The sequence below is a fragment of the Oryx dammah genome, unplaced genomic scaffold (assembly GCF_014754425.2).
Source record: "Oryx dammah isolate SB20612 unplaced genomic scaffold, SCBI_Odam_1.1 HiC_scaffold_2, whole genome shotgun sequence".
Lineage (NCBI taxonomy): Eukaryota > Metazoa > Chordata > Mammalia > Artiodactyla > Bovidae > Oryx > Oryx dammah.
This window is the reverse complement of record NW_024070186.1, coordinates 17,553,901-17,576,373: the sequence shown is the minus strand read 5'-3', so window position 1 is coordinate 17,576,373 and position 22,473 is coordinate 17,553,901. Positions and strand designations below refer to the sequence as shown.

General features: G+C 46.8%; 1 protein-coding gene across 1 annotated transcript; it reads left to right on the top strand.

Annotated features, from left to right (window-relative positions):
• Positions 1-3,341: 3,341 nt before the first annotated feature.
• On the top strand, positions 3,342-11,902 carry B3GALT5 (beta-1,3-galactosyltransferase 5). The gene is made up of 3 exons (XM_040232359.1): positions 3,342-3,430; positions 9,677-9,822; positions 10,707-11,902. The coding sequence occupies exon 3, from the start codon at positions 10,707-10,709 to the stop codon at positions 11,640-11,642; it is 936 nt and encodes a 311-aa protein (XP_040088293.1). The 5' UTR covers positions 3,342-3,430; positions 9,677-9,822; the 3' UTR covers positions 11,643-11,902.
• The last annotated feature ends 10,571 nt before the right edge of the window (positions 11,903-22,473 follow it).

Genomic DNA, 22,473 nt, shown 5'->3' with positions numbered 1-22,473 from the left:
TATTTATTTTGAACAACTTAAATTCCAACAGCATCAGGCTTCATTACCTTTATTTTTTCTCCTTTTTTTCCATTAGAAGTTCAAATAGATACAACATGTGCATTATTATAGTTGCTGTTCAGTTGCTTAGTTGTGTCCGGCTCATTGCAACCCTGTGAACTGCAGCACTCCAGGCTTCTCTGTCCTTCACCATCTCCTGGAGTTTGCTCAGACTCATGTCCATTGAATCAGTGATGCTATCCAACCATTGCATACTCTGTCACCCTCTTCTCTTCCTGCCCTCAATCTTTCCTAGCATTAGGGTCTTTTCCAGTGAGTCAGCTCTTCACATCAGGTGGCCAAACTATGGGAACTTCAGCTTCAGTGTCAGTCCTTCCAATGAATATTCAGAGTTGATTTACTTTAAGACTGCCTGGTTTGATCTCCTTGCAGTCCAGGGGACTCTCAAGAGTCTTCTCCAGCACCATAGTCAGAAAGCATTAATTCTTCAGTGCTCAGCCTTCTTTATGGTCCAACTCTCACATCTGTACATGACCAGTGGAAAAAAACATAGCTTGGACTATACAGACCTTGCTGTCTAGGTTTGTCGTAGCTTTTCTTCCAAGGAGCAAGTGTCTTTTAATTTCATGGCTGTGGTCACCATGTACAGTGATTTTTGGAGCCCCAAATCATAAAATCTGTCACTGTTTCCACTTTTTGCCCATCTATTTGTCATGAAGTGATGGGACCAGATGCCATAATCTTCATTTTTTGAATGTTGGTTTTTAAGCCAGCTTTTTCACTCTCCTCTTTCACCTTCATCAAGAAGCTCTTTAGTTCCTCTTCACTTTCTGCCATTAAAGTGATATTATCTGCATATCTGATGTAGCTGATGTTTCTCCTGGCAATATTGATTCCAGTCTTGATTCCAATCTTGCCTGTGAGTCTTCTAGCCAGGCAGTTCATATAATGCATTATTATTAACCGATGAAATTATCCTGCTTTGGTGTATTTTAAGTTGCTAAGTGCTAACTTACTAACAGTCATGGCTTTCTTCTGGTCATTTCTTTTCTGTGATAATAGTTAAATACTGTAAAACAGAACTGGAGACTAAATGTGTTCTCAAAGCTCAGCATCCGCTGGTTCTGAGACCAGAGATCATTGGTGTGAATCTCTGGGCTCTATTTTCTCAGCCACTTGGGGTGGTTGGAGCTGCCATGTTCAAAGTAAGCAGGAGGCTTCTGTGTTGTATTATGGATGGGGAGAGAGGTCCCCCCACCCCAGGACCCCAGACTCAGCAATTCATAAAGCCTAGAGAAGCTCTGGACCAATTCCCTGACATCCTCAGAAAAGTCAGACTCCTCAAGGCCATGCTGGTCTCCAGCCTCACTTCCAAGCTTCCCCTTTGTCCCTCCTAGATTCCTGCCTCTGCCTGTGGGCCTCCCTGGAGCAGCAATCCTGAGCATCCTCAGGGAGGACTTCTCTCCTCTGTGCTGTGAAAGCAAAGCCAGAGTGGGATGCAGATAAAACAGCAAGAACAGATTTTATTCCAGAAGTACCGTCATAGGGGAAAACTTGACCTTGGCACAGAGCTGGGCTCAACTCTGAGTACTGGGGATTTACAGCCAAGGAGGAGGTTGGAGGGGGGCGTGGAGTGGGTTCGTGGTTGGGGAATTACTGTGAGGAAACATTAGGGGTCAGGGAATTCTGGCCAAACTGAATTTGACAGAATGATTGCTGAAGGTGGGCCTCAAGTTTGGGGGAAGGAAATTTGGCCAGGTAATAATAAAGAACTTATTTATTTGTTTGTGTTGGGTCTCAGTTACGGCATGTGGAATCCTCATTACGTCATGTGGGGTCTTTCATGGCGGTGCATGGTCTCAGTAGTTGTGGCGACCAGGCTTAGCTGTCCTGAGGCACGTGGGTTCTTAGTTCCCCGACTGGGGATTGAACCCGTGTTCCCTGCATTGCAAGGTGGATTCTTAACCACTGGACCACCAGGGAAGTCCCTTGACCGGATATTGAGGGTGAGGGATTCTGGGTAAGCCCCCTTATCAGGATGCTTGATGAAACCGGGTGACACAAAGATGGCATGGGAGTCCAAGGCTGAGAGCTTGCTGAGAAGGGGGTTCAGAGCAGGCTGATGGAAGTTCTGTCAAGGACGGCCTTCCATGTTCACAGGCAGGTTCTCCTTGCTGGGTCATGTCCATAGTTATAGCTCTGCTCATCCTTAGGGCTGTGAGCACCTCCAAAGTTTACTTTCTTTATCCTTGAGCCCCAGGCCCCTGGACCCCGCCCCTCCTCCGCAGAGGAGACACTCAGAAGAGGTTTTCTGAGGCAGTGAAAGCATCCAAGGTGTGAGGGCCCAGGGCTAGCTTCCTCTCGAAAGCCAGAGGCCACATGAAAGCTCTTCCAGTGGGAAGTGTTCCTGTCTAGCTGGTCAGCCATGGAGGACAAGCACAGGATGCCACTGAGGCCGTGTCAGTGGGGCCACTTCACCAACATAATTTCCTGCAGTCCCAGCAGCAGGAGCGGTGAATGGTGAATGGGATTTTTGTTCACGGTCCTTGGTTGAAGGCGTGAGGCGATGGGAAAGGCAGAGGAAGAAACCATTTGTCGTGGGTCTGGATGTTCAAATTCCCTTCTTCCAAAGAGGAGGCCCCAGATGCCCTCTGAACACCTCTGGGCCCAGAATCCAGCCACTGGCCCAGCGATGACCCACAGCGTCACAGGCAGCTGGTGTGCCAGGCCACAGTCCAAGGACACCTCCCAGGGGAAGGGAGGGGGCCTCCACAGAGCTGGCACAGGGAGCCAGAGCAGATGGTTTTGAACATTTTTGAAATGGGAGAGGGGTTGAAATAGGGTTGATGGTTTATTTTGTTAAGTAGAAAAAAATTTTTAAATGGTCAGCCACCATCACCCTTCCTCCTCCCCCATAAAATTGAAAAATATATTTTACCCCCCCAAAAGTGGTAAAAATGTGCAAAGCTTCCACTCCACACAACCTCAGCCCTGGTGCTCAGGTCCTTGAGGGAGGTCAGATAAAAACAAGTATTAAAACCTTCTTAGAGGGACTGGAAGTGTGGGGGTGATGTCACCCAGTGCTTCAAATAGCTACGACTGTTATCTTTCCTCCTGTTTCCCTGGTGCCTCAGTGGTAAAGAATCTGCCTGCAATGCAGAAAACTCGGGTTCAATCCCTGGGTCAGGAAGATCCCCTGGAGAAGGAAGTCACAACCCACTCTAGTATTCTTGCCTGCGGAATCCCATGGACAGAGGAGGCTGGCAGACTTCAGTCTGTGGGGTCGCAAAAGCTGGACGTGACTGAGCATGCATGCATCTTCCCTCTTCTGGGATCACGGCCATCACGGTTTTGAAGCATGACCGTCCCTCAGTTCGGGTGTGACAACCTGTCTACCAGTGGTGACAGAAGACCCTGAGCACCAGAGCAGGTCCAAGACCTTGAAATCACGTCCTTCCATCATGAATATGGCGCTGTGTTAGGTTCCTAGGGCTGTGGTAACAAAGTACCACAAACCGAGGGCTCAGGACCCGAGGAGATAGGATGTGACTGTCGACAGATGCTTATCTTCTCGCAGGGCTGGCGGCTGGAAATTTGCAGTCAGGTGTGGGCAGGGTTGGTGCCTTCTGAGGGTGTGGGGAGAGTCTGTCCTAGTCCGGTTGCTGGTAATCCTTGATGATCTCTGTCTGTAGACGTATCACCACCATCTCTGCCTTCATCTTCACTTGGTGTTCTTCCAGTGCGCCTCTCTGTGTCCAAATTTCTTTTAAAACTTTATTTATTTATTTATTTAATTTTTGGCTGTGCTGGGTCTTCCTGATCCAGGGGTCCAACCCACATTTTCTGTGTCTCCTGCCATTGCAGGCATATTCTTTATCATTGAGTCCTCAGTGAAGCCTGAGTATTATTCTGGTACACTTTAAAAAGTATTTTCAGACATTTATTTCAAAATACTTGATTTCCTTGGTTATCTTGTATCTTTTGTTTCAGGAACTGCGTTGAAAGTTTCCATGATGTAAAAACGTTTGTGGAGGGTTTGTGGCTCCCACTGGCTTCAGGAAGAACTCACTTCCACAGAGAACTGTTAGGAGGCCCAGTTTTCTTGCTCTCACTGGCCCTCCAAGAGGTGGCCACTGTCCTCGGAACCCACCAGGCTGTGTTTTCTCTCTGGTGCTCCCAGACCCTCCAGGGCTGTGGCCTGTGATGCGAGCATCCAGCCAAGGGTGGAGCTCTGGGGCATCCCTGGACCGCTCTTCCCACGCTCCTCCGGACTGGGGTCATCCCTGGGTAGCACCCTCTGCTTGTTGTGACAGAATCCCCTTGCAAGGTGGACTTGAAAAGGAGGACCAAGGTGACAGTGTGGAGTGTCCCCATCCTGCTTCAGTTAGAAGTCAGGAGGGTGACATTTCTCTCTGCACTCATCTGGAGCTCTTGTGGTTGTACTCTTAGCAAAACGGGACGTGGGCAGATGACAGGAGAAAAAGAAACAATTTTACTTCCTATGTACTGAAATCTCATAGAATTGGGACTTGAGAAGAGGTCAAAGCAGGTAGCCTTTAAACTTTTGAGACAAAGAAACAATAGACTTGTGGGATGTTGACAAGATAAAGAATCTCAGGTTTTGGGTGCTACCTTGTGAAAAATCTAAACAGCATCTGGGCTGGAGTAGTAAATTAAAGTAACAAGGTTTGTTTATATCGGCTTTTCTGCCCGAGATTCTTCATTTCTGGAGATAAAGGTGTCTCTCTTCTTCCAGATTCAGAGAGGGCACCTTTCACATGAGAGATTTTTTTTTATTTTGGGGGGAAAGAAAGGAGGGTCAGAGTGTCCCTTGCATTTGCTGCTTCTTAAATAACTGTAATTCAAAATAATCCATATGCCATTGAAACATATTTTGAAGTGACCTGCCGTAAGCCCCCCAAAAGTCATGACAGAAGTAATGGCCACCAGACATCCAATGGTTTCCAACCATATTGAGAGGCAGACATGGTTCTCCCCAGTTGGAGACATAGACACAAGTGGGTAGTATTTAAATACTTTGTCTCAAATAACACTCTCTTGTGATCTAGCCTGATGTGAACAAGATCTTGTGTCTCCAAATTCCTCCATCTTTCCATCCAAGCAGGCTGCCTGAGGTTAACAAAAGAGGACTTTTAAGAATCTGCTCTGCAGCGTCTTAAACTGATCTAAAATGGAAAATGGAGTGCATACTGATTTGGCAATTAATGAAATATTGGAGCATCATCATAGCAACCATACACTTTGATTTGGAAGCCTGCCTTTCATGTTTGGCCAACTGGTATGTTACAGCAGCCTTCCAGGCCAGCAGCCATCCAGGCTTCAGAGTTTGCAGAAAAAGTAAAGCCCAGACTTCCTGGGGTTGTGTTAATCTTGTTTTAAATTTTCTCTATATTATGGTGTTTTGACTTTTAAAAAGCATCATAATATACAGAAAACCTGTCTAGGGATTTCCCTGGCAGTCCAGTGGTTCAGACTCTGAGCTTCCACTGTGTGGTGAGAGGGGTTCCATCCACATTAGGGAGGGCAATCTGCTTTATCCAGACTCCTGATTCAAATTTTCATATCATGCAAAAAACAGCATCACAGACACAACCAGCATGTCTGACCAGATGTTCAGGCACCTCATGGCTCAGGCAGGCTGACACACAGTCATTGCCCTGCAAGAACTGTATTGCTCCTGTAGCTTCAGATGCTGACTCCTGGCTCTCCTCCAATGGGCTGAGTCTGGACTCTGGCTGGGAGCGGAGAGCTGTGGCCTAGCGTGGGCTTGGGGCAGTTGTAAAGAGCCTCATTCACATGGCCTTATGCAAGTGGTGCCCACTGGTGTTTTCAAAGGGGCCAGCCTAGAGTGGAATCACCTGGGCCATACTAAAATGCAGATTCCTGGGTTCCAGACCTGCTTTATATGAGTCTGTGTGGGATGGAACCATTTTTTAAAAAACAATTTATTTTATTGAAATAAATATAGTTTTATATAGTTGATTTACAATGTTATGTTAATTTCCACTGTCCATTGAAGTGATTCAGCTTTACCTGTATATACATTCTTTTTTGTATTCTTTTCCATTACAGTTTATCACAGGATATTGGATATAGTTCCCTGTGCCACACAGTAGGACATGGTGTTTATCCATTCTGTATGTAATAGATAGCATCTGCTAATCCCACACTCCAGTCTGTCCTTCCCCATGCCCCTTCCCCTTGGGAACTCCATGGCTGCTCTCTACATCCATGAGTCTGTTGCTGTGTCATAGATAAGTTCACCTGTATCATATTTTACATTCTAGATATAAGTGATATCGGATGATATTTGTCTTTTTCTTCCTGACTTACTTCACTTCACCTCTAGGTCCATCGATATTGCTATAAATGGCATTATTTCTTTTTTTAAAAAAAAAGGAATGGAAGCTTTGGTCCTGCATTTTTAACCAGCCTCTTGGGAGATTCTTTTTTTTTTTTTTTTCTGCAAATCACATATTTAATATATTGTGTACGACAATATTCCATAGGAGCAAACAGAATTTCATCTTTATATTAACTGGACAATACTGTATTGAATAATCACAATGTCATCAATCTGTGTCATAATTAAAACTTTGCAATAAACATTATTTCTACTTACATATTTATTCCAGTGGGATGAAACTCGTAGATCTAGAGTTACTGTTTCAAAAGGAATGCATGTTTATAAAGCGGACAGGTCATGCCACGCTGCCACCCCAAACCAGAGCAGCCACATTGACAAGGGTGATGATGAGCAGCCTCCTGTTTTCCACACTGATACAGGTACAGCGTATCAACCAGGTTAGAGTTTAAGCCATCTGAGAGTCAAGACTGGTACTAAACTTGTAACTTTCTGACCAATGGGCCCAAGAGCCTAGCGTGTGTTCTTTGAGCTCTTCGAGCGCGAAGCGCCTGTTGGCAGTCACCACGTATTTCCCTGCCCTGTATGTGTCACAGCACTCTGCTCTTAAACGACACGGTCATTCGTACGCATGGTTATTTTCTGCCAGTTTTCTAGTACATCCTCGTGGCACCTTCTGCTGTGCCAAAGTCGATTTGAGTCTTTGTATGGGCTGGCTTACTGTCTTCATGTCTTCCAGGGCTCCGTGTCCTACTCAGTAAAGCCTTTCTCCTGTGTTTGGTGGTGGTTGTTTAGTTGCTAAGCTGTGTCCGACTGTAGCCCGCCAGGCTCCTCTGTTCATGGGAGTCTCCAGGCAAGAATCCTGGAGTGGGTTGCCTGCCATTTATGTCATAATTAGAGCTGCTAAATACAACTGTCTCATATTTCTTTGTAAGGTCTAGGTATGTTGTTTTGGAAACTGGATAACTGATTGTTAAAACATTTCCCCAGTGATGAAAACCTGATCTTAAACACAGGTGGTTGTTTGGTTGCTAACTTGCATCTGACTCTCTGGGACCCCATGGACTGTGGCAGCCAGGCTCCTCTGTCAGTGGGGCTCTCCAGGCAAGGACCCTGGAGAGGGTGCCGTCTCCTCCTGGGGGTCTTTCCCGCTCAGGGCTTCAACCTGCGTCTCCTGCACTGGCAGGTGGACTCTTTACACCCACGGAAGCCAATCTGATTATAAACCAAAACTTCTTTTAAATGTCCTGCTATGTTTGACGGATCATCCTTCCGTGTTTTCCACTAAAACTGTCAGAGCAAACATATCCTACTGGGACCCTGCTGTGAACAGCAATTTACAAACATTTTAATGGTAGTACTTCATCTAGAAAAATATCGTTATTTCTCCTTTTGTGGACATTATTTCCTCATATTTCATATTGTTTGATGCTTTAATAATGTCCTTTCACCTCTATTCAAAAATTGCTTTAAGAGTTTTTCTTATTTTTAATGGGAGAGTTGTATTATTCTCAGACAAATACTTAGAACCTTTGGTATACTTTTTTTCTCTCTGCAGGGGACCACGAGTTGGCAAGCTAGTAAGTAAATGCTTGAGGTTTTGCAGATGACGGTGTCTCTGATGCAGCTTCTCAGCTCTGGGAGATTCTTATACCTGAGTTTGAGAGGCTCTGGGTTGTTTAGGCTGCACGTCGCTTGTTCTTTCTGCTTTCCACACAATGTCCTTCTGTCTGTCCTCCAAAGGCCTGGGGGATGGTGAGAGTCTTCTCAGATGTATGAGGATGACGGCTCTGGAGCAGGTGTGCTGAAGGTGAAACCCAGCCCTCTGAACGGCTCACTGTCCTCTGTGAGTCCTGGGGCTGGGATTCCCATCCCTGTTCCCACCTGTCACAACACACCTGCCCTTCAAGAATGAGCTTAAATACCACATCTTCCTCGTGGCCTGTCCAGCAGGCTGGACAGTTCTCTTTCCTTTGAGGTCACAAGCCCCTTGATTGTGTGCTTCAGCCCCAGGCACTGTCTCTGGCCTCAGAGTGGACCATTGCTGTCCATTCCAGATCTATCCCTTCAGCAGGTGGTCCTCCCACCAGCCCCCTTAAACTTAACTTTCCAGATCATCCCCTTGGCTTCCCAGTTCTCGGGCTGTGGACTTCTGATGCCTTTGTCTCCGCAAAGTAGAACGTTTGGAGAGCATGCTTCTTGGTCTCTACACTGTCTTCCAACTGCACATGAAAACAAACAGCCCCAGCGAGCTTTGGCCAGTCAGATGGTCAGACGTGGTGCTCATCCTGCTGAGCATCCCTTCCTGGGGACTGAGATTCATATGGAGGGTCCCAGGAAAGGGCAGAGGATGGGCGATGAGAACCGAGGGTTACTAATGAGACAACCGCTGAGGAAGAGCAGACTTATCTGAGAAAGGTAGCAAAATTGAGAAAGAGCATCTTTTGCCTGCATTGGCTTTTATGTTTCTTTCTAAAGCATACTGCAGGAGAAAATGCAATTTGGTTTCCCTTACCCCTTCCCCCGCCAAAATAGACTACACATCCTAGCCCTGCAAGTACAGTCTCACAAAGAAAGGGACAGACTTCTTAGCCTCTTACAGCATCAGCTCAGCATCGTTCTCAAAGTCCATTTGCCTCCTGGGGTGATTTCTTTGAAGTCGGTGAGGGCTCCAGCTGATTACAAGTTCCACGGGGGACCCAGGAGAACAGGAGCTGGATTAAGTTGACCTCCAGAGAGTCGGCTAGTTGCTCCATTTCTTTTATGGGGAATGTATTTGGAACAGATTTTTCCTTAATGAAATTTCAAAGTGCTCTTTTGCTGTCAAAATAACTGACCCTTTCTTTGTTTCACACAGTGGGTTTCTTTTCTTGCCCTTTGTCCTCTTATCTAGCATGATATTCTGAAAACACAGACATTGAGTTGAGAATTGATGTGTTTCCTCCCTATGTTAAGCCTTTAAACATCAGCCATGGACTCTATTATGTGAGTAACTGACTTGGTTGTCTGCTGTGTCTCCTTAAAAAGTTCTGGAATGCTGTCCTAACCCATTAGGCTAAAAGGATTTTCAGATATTTGACTGCTCTTATTATTGTCAACAGAGCAAACATGTGGTGGTATGTGTCTTGATTGGACCATTTTACAGATGAGAAAAGTGAGGCTGAGGAATAATGTCCTACCGATGAGTAGTGCATTGGCACTACGGCAAATGCTTCAGCACAGCAAATAGTAAAGAGCTGCTGCTGAGGCATAAGCAATTTGAATGACATTGTTCTTGGTTTTTCCTCATAGGGCTTCCCGAGGAAGAGAATCATCATTTTCTGGCACACAAACCAAGCTCAAGACCTAATTGTGCCGAATGTCATATGCTGACAGCTCTTGGAATCTGCCCTTTGGCTTAGCTTTCAAACAAGAGGTTCATCTTACCCAGGGAAAGCGTGAGTTATTTGCTTTCTTAATGTTATAATGCTGACATGGATGATCCTGGATTTGTGGAGAATAAGAGATAGGTGAGCAAAAGAACACGCATACATGTATAGTCGCTTTAGTCATGTCTGACTCTGTGCGACCATATGGATTTTAGCCTGCCAGACTTCTCTGTCCATTGGATTCTCCAGGCAAGAATACTGGAATGGGTTGCCATGCCCTCTTCCAGGGGATCTTCCCCACCCAGGGATCGAACCCATGTCTCTTATATCTCCTGCATTGGCAGGTGAGTTCTTTACCACTAGTGCCACCTGGGAAGTCCAGTGAAAGAATAGGAGATTTAAAAAGTAACCTAAAAAAAGAAAAAGAAAAAAAGCCACTGCTTTGCGTGGATGAAATTCCAAGGTAGTTGTGCACATTGAAGACTGGTCTTGCTTCTTTCTGGGAGTGATGAAACAGTGCTTAAATCAGTCAAAGAAGAGAGCTAGGTATCTGTACATTTGGGTCTAGGACATGTGCTTTCCAGCATTGCAGGTTCTCTAGCTAGATGCCAGTATGGAGTCAGAGAAGGGCAGAACTGGAAGGACAGACCTAGTGAGCCGTGTGGTTCCATGTCCTTCTAGATCAGGGATCTGAGACTCCCACCATGAAGGAGCCAGGACCACTGCCTGGCTCCTGTGGTCCCGATCTTCCACCAGGGAGTGAGAGACGGTGGCACTCGTCTCTGCCTCCCTGTGGAATCTCGTCACTCCCCTTGTGTCTGCAGCAAGACTCCAGAGTTTCTAAAACTTGAGCCATGAAGCATGGATCTCATCTCGTCCCCCATCTCAGCCACCCAGGGCAAAGCTATACTCCTGCTTTTTGAGGTCTAACTATTTGATTGTTTTCCTTTCAGATGGCTTACATGAAGATGAGATGGGTATATATTTCCCTGGTGGTCCTGGGAGCCTTTTGTCTGTATTATAACCTGGAGGATCTGAATCCTTTTAAAGGAGAACCAGTGATTTTCAAGAATGAACTTGGGGACTTTCTTCAGCTCCCAGATATAGATTGCAGGCAGGATCCCCCCTTTCTTGTACTGCTGGTAGCTTCATCTCATGAGCAGTGGTTTGTCCGCTTGGTCATCCGGAGCACGTGGGGAAGAGAAAAGATCATAAAGGGAAAGCGGATAAAAACATTCTTTCTCCTGGGAACCTCTCCCAGTAAACACATCTCAAGAGAAGTGGCCAAGGAGAGCCAGAAGTTTCGTGATATTATCCAGAAGGACTTTACAGATGTTTATTTCAATCTGACCCTGAAGACCATGATGGGGATGCAGTGGGTCCACAGCTTTTGTCCACAGACCACTTTCGTGATGAAAACCGACTCTGACATGTTCGTCAATATCTACTATCTGACCGAACTGCTCCTGAAGAAAAACAGAACAACTCGGTTTTTCACTGGCTTCCTAAAACTGAACGAGTATCCCATCAGGAAACGGTTCAATAAGTGGTTTGTCAGTAAGTATGAATATCCGTGGGACAAGTACCCGCCCTTCTGCTCCGGCACTGGCTACGTTTTCTCCAGCGACGTGGCGGGTGAGGTGTACCATGTTGCCAATAGCGTGCCCTTCATTAAACTGGAAGATGTCTTTGTGGGGCTCTGCCTGAAAAGACTGAAGATCAGGCTGGAGGAACTTCACTCCAAGCAGACTTTCTTCCCTGATGGGTTACCGTTCACCACCTGCCGTTATAAGAAGATTGTGGCCTCCCATCATATCAAGCCGCGAGACATCCTGAGGTACTGGCAGGCTCTGGAAGGCTCCCTGCAAGAAGAGTGTCCAGATAACTGAGGGGAGCCTAGAAGTGCCTGTGGACCACCGCGGTGATGGCTTTTGAAAGATCTTTGATGGTGTGGCTGAGACTCCCCAGGTCAGGGAGGGAGCGAGGAAGGAAGAGGCAGAATGCAAGGTCCTGCAGCCTTCCCCGTCTGAACGGAAATGCCACCATGGATGAAGCCCCATTTGGTACCCAAGCCATAACAGACACCATCTCTTGAGCACCTACCCTGTGGCACTAACTGGTGTGCAGCTGCGTCTTCTCATGTCAGGGGACAGCATCCACATGGAGTGGTGGATGTCGCCATTGCCACTTTACACACAAGGAGACAGCAGCTTAGAGAGGGATGGGGACCTGTCTCAAGGATGACAGCCCGCAGACACCAGAGCGAGGGTGAGAACCCAGTGTCGTCAGATCCCAGGCTGCAGCCTCCGTCTCAGTCCACCCTTGTGAGCTGCCTCCTGGGAGAGGATGGTGGTTATGGGGGCTTCAAGGGGGGCCTTGCTGCTGGCATCCATTGGTCCCTTGTAAGAGCCCCCTCTTCCTCCTCAAGTCCCATTCTCGTGCTTTTTTGTGCAGACTGGGGTGAACCAATGCCCCCCATCCCTCTGGTGCTGAGTTCCCTGTGTCCACGATGAGTCTGGCTGGCCTGAGACCCTGTTAGCAGCTTGGCACTCAACTCACTACAAAGACATTGCTGCAGTGGCTGCAGTTCTACCCCCGGGAAACACCCAGTTCCGGATAGAAACCAGTCTTTAGAAACCAGACTCAGCTCAGAAATCACTGTGAAGCTTGGCCTGCTGTACAGACCTGTTGGCCCTTCTGCTGAGTGGGGGATCCCTGAGAGCACAGCATTTCTTCCCCGCTGTCCATGGTGACCCCATCTGTTGGCTCCATCTGTCCTTGGTCTGCACTTAAGGTCTCCAAGTGCACACTGGAGGGTGGTTGGATGCATCATCCATGAAGGATGCTGGGAGCTTTTCTGGGAACTGGGAATGATTTAAGTCAAGACCTTCTCAAACGGCCCCTGGGATGTTGAACACTGAACTGAGTCCTGGTCCAAGGTACGTCTCCCTGAGTGCGTGTCCTAAGCCTGATCCCGGCTCAGCGTCACTGCATTCCTCAGATGGCCAAGGAACAGCTGCATTTTGTGATGTGGACTTTAGTACGCATCTCCTGGGGGTTTGGAAGAGCCTGTTCTGCAGGGTTGTGTGGAAACAAAACACTTTTTTTTCTTTTTGGCAGGATCTGCCCATTCAGCCACTGTCACATGACATACAAAACCACCTTGCTCCCAATCTCCAGGAGGCTTGGTTCTTACTTTCTACTTTATTGTACCAAACTTTAGCAGCACTCAGAGCCGAGGCCTCACATGGCTGTGAAACTTACAAGTGTTGGACGAAGCTCTGACCTGAACACGGGAAGAGGTGTCTGCTACAGAATGGTCACAGCCGGGTTGATCTGCAAAGTGGTGTTTTATTTTGCACAATGTTTCTTGCTTCTGGTTGGAGCTGCTTCTTGGCAGATGTGTTTTCTTATCCCGGCTTCTCTGAATGTGCTGGGTCATGTTCAGAAAAGCTACCTTCTCAAGTGGGAAAATCAGGGACTGAGCTTGTTTTCTGAAGCCTGGATTTAGCAGGGCCAGTCCTCAGTCCCGTGGGACAGACTCCCTCTGATTTGGGAGATAATGGTGGGCTTTGGGCTTTGAGGGTGAAGGAGTCTTTGGCAATAGGGCTGCGTCTGTGCTTAGATGTCCACTTTGTCTGGTGTGCATGTCCGTGTGGCCACTGGGCTGGGAGGGGAGGTTCATCTCACTCAGGATCTGGTCTCAGCAGCTGCCCAAAGTCCTTGCCATAGGAGCTTAAGCACACACTCGGCTCCACCCTCTGTGTGCCCTGAAACAGCTTTCTGCAAAACACATCCCTTGCCCTCCATCCCCAATTCTATTTCTTTATATAATGAAGACCTTTTATACCCTAAGGAAAAACATGTTTTGTGACTACAAAACTTGAAGGGACCTTTGAACTCATTTGGTCCAGCATTTACATAGGATGAAAATAAAGCTCAAAGAGACCCAGAGGCTTGCCCAAGACTTCACAGCTTGTTTGTCGTGGAGCGCAGGCTCCAACCAGAGATGTAGTCCGTGCTGCTGTCTTGCTTGTATGTGAGAGTGAGAAACTGCGAAAGTGCAAATGAGGAGGCAAAGTGAGGCCTCTGGGTGCTTCCAGTAGCACCCAGTGTGAATTTCAGAACGCGATTGGAGAGGAGGCCAGGCTGGTGTCTTCATTCACAGGTCCAGGGAGGAACGGAGCTGATGCGTGCTCAGGTGTGTGTGTTCAGTTGCTAAGTCATGTCTGACTCTTTGTGATCCCAGTAACTGTAGCCTGCTAGACTCTGTCCATGGAATTCTCCAGGCAAGAATACTGGAGTGGATTGCCATGCCTCCTCCAGGTGGTCTTTCCGATCCAGGGATCTAACTCTCATCTCCTGTATCTCCTGCATGGGTAGGAGGGTTCTTTACCACCGAGCCACCTGGGAAGTCCATGACACTGATGGCCAAGGCTAATTGCCAGGCACCGAGATAAGGGCTTCACAAGTATTACTTCCTTTAATGCTCACAACTACTCCCTAGGAGGTGACTACCCACTTTCTTGCTTTTCAGTTCAGTTCAGTCACTGTCGTGTCCAACTGTTTGCAACCCCATGGACTGCAGCAGGCCAGGCTTCCCTGTCCAACTCCTGGAGCTTGCTCAAGTTCAGGTCTATTGAGTCAGTGATGCGATCCAACCTTCTTTGCAGATGAGGTAACTGAGCCATGAAATTAAAAGACGCTTACTCCTTGGAAGGAAAGTTATGACCAACCTACATAGCATATTCAAAAGCAGAGACATTACTTTGCCAACAAAGGTCCGTCTAGTCAAGGCTATGGTTTTTCCAGTAGTCATGTATGGATGTGAGAGTTGGACTGTGAAGAAAGCTGAGTGCTGAAGAATTGATGCTTTTGAACTGTGATGTTGGAGAAGACTCTTGAGAGTCCCTTGGACTGCAAGGAGATCCAACCAGTCCATTCTGAAGGAGATCTGCCCTGGGATTTGTTTGGAAGGAATGATGCTAAAGCTGAAACTCCAGGACTTTGGCCACCTCATGCGAAGAGTTGACTCATTGGGAAAGACTCTGATGCTGGGAGGGATTGGGGGCAGGAGGAGAAGGGGACGACCGAGGATGAGATGGCTGGATGGCATCACTGACTTGATGGATGTGAGTTTGAGTGAATTCTGGGAGATGGTGATGGACAGGTAGGCCTGGCGTGCTGCGATTCATGGGGTCGCAGAGTCAGACACCACTGAGTGACTGAACTGAACTGAACTGAACTGAACCAGGGCAAAGAGAGTGTGAACAGCTAGCTCAAGGTCATATAGCTGAAGTGTTCTTGGGAGCACCACACGTGTTGGTCACAATCAGCACTGCTGCCCCTAGGCAGTCAGTTGGACTGAGGGATGCAGTCAGCGTTCAGAGGGAGGCAGGTGCCTCCTACCTTGCGGGCTCAGGCTGCACGTCTGGCCCTTCCACAGACTTCTCACACGACCCACCCCCTCCCCTTAGGACATGAACCCCAAGTCTGCCGCTGGGCTGGAGACTGTAGAGAGGAACCAGAGGGGCTCCCATAGGGCCAGCCCCTCCACTCTGGGGCTTGATTCCCCGCTCTTCTAACCTCTGCAGAGCAAGCTCCTTGTTCAGGTTGTACTTTCATCCTCGCTATGTTTTTCTCTTCTGCCAACTCAGCCCACACACACCCAGAGGATGTTGTTTCTGATCTTCCAAACCATCATTAAGCCCGTTCCCTTCACTGCCCCATGTATGCTCCTTTGGCTCTTCTGCCCGAGACAGTTTTCCATATTTGTCCTCCTAAATTTGTTTCTTCTTCATCTGAAATCCCCTCTAATCAGACTCTGGTGCCTGGCTCCACAAGATGGTTCTCACTGAAGTCACTGATGGCCTGAGATGTGGGTTCCAAGGTCAGGTGTCTGTCCTCATTCTGCCGCCTGCACTGCTGGTCTTGCCTGCTTCTGGGGCACTAGACGCTCTGGACTCTCCTTCTCGCTGGTCCCTCCTTTGCTCATTCCATCTCCTCACTCTGCCTTGGCCTCATGTATTTCCGCTCATTGTACTCCGGTGGTCTCATCCAACCCCATGGATTAAAATATCCTCTTGTGCCAAGGGTGCCCATTTATTTCTAGCCTGGGGCTCTCTCTTGCTCTCCAGCCTCATAAATTTCATGGCCTACTTGACATCACAAAGTGAGCAAACATGCAACTGAATTTGTCCTGAACTGTCTCCCCCAACTCCTGATCCACACTGCCTGCAGCCTTCACTTCCTCGGGTAATGACCCTTCCATCCTTCCGTCTTTGCTGTTGTTCAGTCACTAAGTTGTGCCTAACTCCTTGCGACCTCTTGGACTGCAGCATTCCAGGCTTCCCTAGACTTCACTATCTCCTGGAGTTTGCTTAAACTTGTGTCCATTGAGTCAGTGGTGCCATCCAACCATCTCATCCCTGCCCTGCTTCTCCTCCTGCCCTCAATCTTTCCCAGCATCAGAGTCTTTTCCAGTGAGTTGGCTCTTCCCATCAGGTGGCCAAAGTATTGGAGCTTCAGCTTCAGCATCAGTCCTTCCAATGAATATTCAGGACTGATTTCTTTTAGGATTGACTGGTTTGATATCCTTGCAATTCAAGGTACTCTCAAGACTCTTCTCCAGCACCACAATTGGAAAGCATCACTCCTTCAGTGCTCAGCCTTCATTATGGTCCATCTCTCACATCCATACATGACTACTGGAAAAAGCATACTTTTGACTAGATGGATCTTTGTTGGCAAAGTGATGTCTCTGCTTTTTAATAAGTTGACTAGGTTTGTCATAGCTTTTCTTCCAAGGAGCAAGCATCTTTTAATTTAATGGCTGCAGTCACCATCTGCAGTGATTCTAGAGCCCAAGAAAATAAAGTCTATCACTGTTTCCATTGTTTCCCCATCTATTTACCATGAAGTGATGGGACCGGATGCTGTGATCTTCATTTTTTGAATGTTGAGTTTTAAGCCAGCTTTTTTACTCTCCTCTTTCACCTTCATCAGGAGGCTCAAGTTAGACACTTTGAAGGCATCTGTGACTCCTCTCTCTCAGCCAGTGCATCGGCTCTGCCTTTGTTTTATATCCAGAAGCCAATCGCTGCCTCCACCTGCCCCCACCCCAAGCCTCCATCTTCTGGGACTTGTGTCCCTGCAGTAGCTTCTACCTGGGCTCTTGGCCTCCATCATTGCATCCTCTTCATCTGTTTCCTAAGCAGCATCCAGACTGCTCCTTTGAAAATATGGACCAGAGCATCTCACTTCTCTGCTCTAAACCCATCTCTGAGGGAACCCTCCAATGATGTCCCATCTTTTAAAGCATTGTCTGCCTGTTATCTCCTTTCTTCCTCCCTTCCTTCCCTCCCCTCACTTACTCTGGCCTCCCTGAAAGGGAGTACTGTTTCAGCCGCACTGGCCTTCTTGCTCTTCCTGGAATATCCCAGGCACACTCTAATGACCTCAGGGCCTCTGTCAGGGTCACCCTTTCCTTGGACAGTCTCACGGCCCATTTCTTTGCTTCTTTAATGTCTTTGGCCATACATCATCCCTTCTTTAAGAGCCTCATCCTGACCACTTTCTATGGAATTGCAACTCATCCCACCCGGTGCCCCCTTGCCTTGTTATATTGTTTCATTGCACTGATCAATTTCTAACAGGTATAGCATATTTACTTATTATCATGCATCTATTTTGGTTATTGTTTATAGTTTGCTCCAGCTGAACAAAAGCTTTGTGCAAGAATGGTTCTTTGTTTTCGCCACTGATACACCTTACATTTCTAGCACAGTTCCTGGTACACAGTATATACTCAATAAATATTTGCTGAATGGACATGTGATGACCTTTGTGGCCATTTTAAGGTGATCTTAAAGGGGAAGCAGGGAGCCTCAACTAAAAGGTGAAGGAGTTCTAAAATGTAGCCAACACTATGGATCCAACATGTAGTTCTAGTATCGTTTAGTAAATGGGATGCTGAAATCCTATTTTTACTGAAAATTAGGACCTGAAAACCAGGACCTGAAAACCTAGAAATGCTATATAGTAGTCCTTCGTGACTTCATGTCCTCTCCTTTTACAGAACAGGAAATCTCTCACATTGAGAAGTAAATAAAATTCTATAATGTACTTTGTGTGCCTGCCTACATCCCTCAACCCCAGCTTATCTCATCTACAACCTCATTCTGTTGCTGGTGGTGGTTTAGTTGCTAAGTCATGTCTGACTCGTGACCCCATGGACTGTAGCCCCCTAGGCTCCTCTGTCCATGGGATTTTCCAGGCAAGAATACTGGAATGGGTAACCATTCCTTTCTCCAGGGGATCTTCCTGATCTAGGGCTTGCAACTGGGTTTCCTGTGTTGTAGGCAGATTCTTTACCTACTGAGCCACCAGGGAGGTCCTTCTGTTTTCATGATTATAGAAATTTACTTCTTTTTCTCAACTGCATCTGACTTTTACTCCTAGGAGAATGACAACAATAAACCAAGTTGTCAGGAAATAGACCTCATTTCTAAAAATGGTGACAGCTGGAACAGAAGGTACAAAGGCAGTTTCAGATGAAGGTAGAATTGCTGTGCTTCCAAACTTCAAGAGGTTTTAGAGCTCATCCCTTTAGTTTATGTGTGAAAAATCAAGATTTGTAGAATTAGAGCTTCAAGGCAGCACTCAGAGGGGTGCTGACCCTCAGTCTGATGCTCCACCCACAATTGTGTACTGACTTTTTCCTTCTTATGTACTTAATTCCTGTTGTCTTAAAGCACACCACTGCAGCAACAGAGCACTGTATAAAAAAGGGAGGAAGGAAAACTCCAAATCAACAAAACTCACCAGACCTCCTCTCCTGGAGTTCCCCAGTAGCACCTGCTCCCAGACATTCCCCAGGTACATCTAAAAGGCACATCAAAAGCACATTTCTGTCTCCTGCCCCCGAGCCCCGTCTTCCCCTAGAGTTTCCAGTTGCAAGGGATGTTGTCACCGACCATCTGCTCTTTCAGTTCTATGACTTCCCTCTGCTCTCTGCTGCCCTGCCGTGCCTGTTGGTCGCCGATCCTTGTGGTTTGAACACCATCTCTCCACGTCCATCGTTGCAGCCTCAGTGCAGGCCACCATCTCGGGTCAGCTGGCCTTGCACAGCATGTTTCTAACTGATCTCACAGAGCTAATCACGGTGCTTTCCAACCTCTCTTCTGCGTTACAGCCAGAGTAATTTAAAAAAACTTTACTGGAGTATAATTGATTTACTATGTGTGTCAGATTCAGGTGTACAGCAAAGTGATATATATATATGTGTGTGTGTGTGTGTGTGTATTTTCTTTTTCAGATTCTTTTCCATCATAGGTTAATATGAAATGTTGACTCTAGTTCCCTGTACTATACAGTATGTCCTTGTTGTTTATTTTATTTATGCTGGTGTGTGTCTGCTAATCCCAAACTCCTAATTTACCCACCCCCTTACCCCCCACCTTCCCCTTTGGTGACCATGAATTTGTTCTCTAAGTCTGTGAGTTTATTTGTTTCATAAATAAGTTCATTTGTATCATTTTTTTTTAGATTCCACATATAAGTGATATCCTCTGACTTCCTTCACTTAGTGTAATATTCTCTAGATCTATCCATTTTGCTGTGACTAAAGTAAATTTTTTTTTTTTGTAAAGATGATCTGATTAGAAAACTCCAAGACTCAGGGAAGCTGAACAATTTCCTCCAGGGAATTCTGTCGTCTTGTCCATGAGCTTCCGGCTGTTTTAGAGATCAGCCTGGTGACCCTAACTCCTGCTGGGCACCATAGCAATGTTCCACTGATCCCTGAAGGCTGGCATGAAGAACAAAACAAATGAATTTTCATGGGAGTTCTTGGATCCTCTTGAACGTGGCTACTCTGGGGGTGGGGCTGCCTGGGTTTGAATTTTACCTCCCTCTCTCACTCAAGAAGCAAGTCACTTATCTTGACTTCTTCTTTTTTTTTTTTTTCCGCATCTGAAAAATGCAACAATAGTTGTTCTCACCTCACAGGGTTATTGTGTTGGTCAAGATGATATGTGTGAATTGATTGGTAACTTGAATGGTTCTGCTGAAGGTCAGTGTCTGGACTTGGATTTTGGTGCATTTTATAATGATCTGCAGGCCAATCAAGACATCTTTGGGGTGAGTCTTTAAGACTTTGTTCAGCTCTGGCTCCTTTCTGTTCTTCTGATGTTCCCTGGCACTCCTGAAGAAGTTCTATCCGTTGTGTTCTTCAGCATTGCAGAGTACAGTGTTTCTGACTCAGTTCATTCAAAAGGTATGATATCCTGAACAGGTGATAAACAAATGGAGTGGAGGTGCCTTTGAGGTTATCTGCAGTCTAAAAAATAGTCTCCCTTTTTCCAGATAAGAAAACCAAGACTTAAGAAAGTGGAGTGACTTTGCCAAGTCCTTCAATTAGCAGCATCTCCAGGAGCAGAAACCAGCATGAGAAAGCTCACGTCAGCCGTTCATTCATCTGTTTATTCACTCTGGGAAAATATGGTCAATGGTTTTTACAAGACACCAGGAATGAGGGTCAAGCTGAGGTTCACAGCCATGGGTTCTGCAAACAGAGTGATAGCTGGACAAACACACGATGTCAAGAGGATGGAGGGGTTGTCTGTTCCCTTGGCAACTGAAAGAAGCAGTGTTTTTTCAGTGCCATCTCTGTCGATAGATGCCATAACCTTTTCCACACCTGCTGTCTCGACTCCTCACAGCAGCCATTCTTATTAGGAACAACCCCCTGGTTTTGAGTTGAGGTTCAGAGTGACTCGTTGACTTGGCAGGGAGGTTCAGATGTGAACCCCTCCCCGACCTCTCGGCCTTCAGGACCTCGCCTTTCACCAGCGCCTGGTAGGTGAGCCCTCCCATGGTGCTTAGGGACTGACAAACCTCCTGAGTCTCTCAGGAAGCTCAGCTCTGCCTCCAGCCCAGCTGTCCAAGGGGTCTGCCTTCTCGTTCCACTTGCCACCATTTCTTCCCCAAGTGTCGACAACATCTCTGTTCCTTTCCTGTCCTGTGTGACCTTCTGGGATTCAGCCCTTTGTCATCAGTGGTGTTCTAGGAACCTCCTCTTTAGCTGGGTCCTCCGACCTGTCCTGCCCTGGCCTGCCCTGTCCTGAGCTCACTCAGCTCTCCATCTAATGGTTTGAACAAGTGTCTGGCTTCAGAACATGAACACTTCCAGGCCAGCCTAGCCCACTTTCCACCTCTGTTTACCCAAAGACCTTGCCAAAGAAGCTATCCCTCAAAATAGTGTGGATTCAACACTACAGGCATTGGCTTCTATCAGCTTGTGTGCGTGTGTGTGTGTGTCTGTGTGTGTGTGTGTCCCTGTGTGGGTGATCTGAGGCTGTAAGCAGAGGTGCTCAGTGGTGGCCAGTTTCTATATGTTCCTTGACCTCCCCGAGTCTGTGAAGGGCAGTAAGAGGAGCGAGGTGAAGTTTGCTCACGTGGGATGTAAAGAGCAGGAGGCCCCAGTGTTTTCAGTTCCAGGGGCGTCAGTGAGAGTCTGAGAGGTCCCTTTGTCCTCTGTGACAGAGCAGGTACATGCTGCACTGGGTGTGGTGGGAATCAAGGCTGTAGGAATGGTCTAGAGTTGCCTTGTTCAGAGATTTTCTGGACTCCACTTTTCAAGCAGGATATTTAGAAAAAGTGCAAGAAAGTGAAAGAGATCAAACAGCATCTTGAATTTGGATGTATTTCTCAGAAGCCAGAAGTAGTGTGCACACACTACCATTTACAGTGGTCTGTGCCTCTGAGCCCTGATACATGGGCTAAAGGGAAGAGACCAGGCTGGGCGGTTCTCATGGGCTCTCCAGGCAGAAGTGTATGGCTTTACCAGAGATTAAGTAATTAACAAGCCCGCTTTAATACAACAGCTGCTGTTCCTCCTGATTTTAAAAATAGATGAGATGCTTACCTCTTCTTCACATCTCCCACTGGGAAGTATTTGTCTTCTCTCTCTTTTCTTTTTTTAAAGAATTTATTTCAGTATTTGTCATATCAAGACGGACATTTTAGCAATTTCACAGGTGTGGTCAACGTTTTGCAGGCATCCCTTCTCTCTGTTCAGCCTCCTGCCTGGTAGGGAGGAGATATTTTGTCAGTTAGTTTTGGGGTTAAATATTTGGGCAGAATGGTGGACTGGAGAAAAAGATGAAGTGAACTGCAGGTCCCTTCAAACACTATTCTTGAAGCCTCTTTTCTAGATTGTTGTTGACACATATTTTTCTTTGTTTGGTTCCATATGATCCAGAAGTCTGTATGTGAGCTTGGGCTGAGTTGTGTTAGAAATAAACTCCCAACGATGTGTCTGGGAGATGAATTGTACTGACATCCTCTGTTTTGAATTTGATGGGAGGATTTGTAGCTGGTGGGAAGTTAGAAACCTGAGTTCCTTTATTTTGCTGCTTTTTAAGTATGACTATGAGGGAAGAACTCTTTGCTCTCAGATCAGAAACTGAGCAGTGAAGCCACCTTCCCCTCATATGGGTTAAAGAACCGTGAAAGCTGGACGAGCTGAGGGGACCAGGAAGCAGGGTATGTCCCAGTGCCTGCCGACTGGAACAGAGACAGACAAAAAAATGAGTTTTTAATTAATTTAAAAACCCAATTCTTCTCTTATCAGACATAGTCAGCCTTAAGCAAAAGTAGAAAAATGAATTCCATAGCCAAATGTGGTTTTTGGAGGCATGCTGTTTTGGTTTATCTGTT

Coding starts and splice junctions, on each gene's coding strand:
- B3GALT5 (XM_040232359.1), top strand. CDS start 10,707: ATGGCTTACATGAAGATGAGATGGGTATATATTTCCCTGGTGGTCCTG.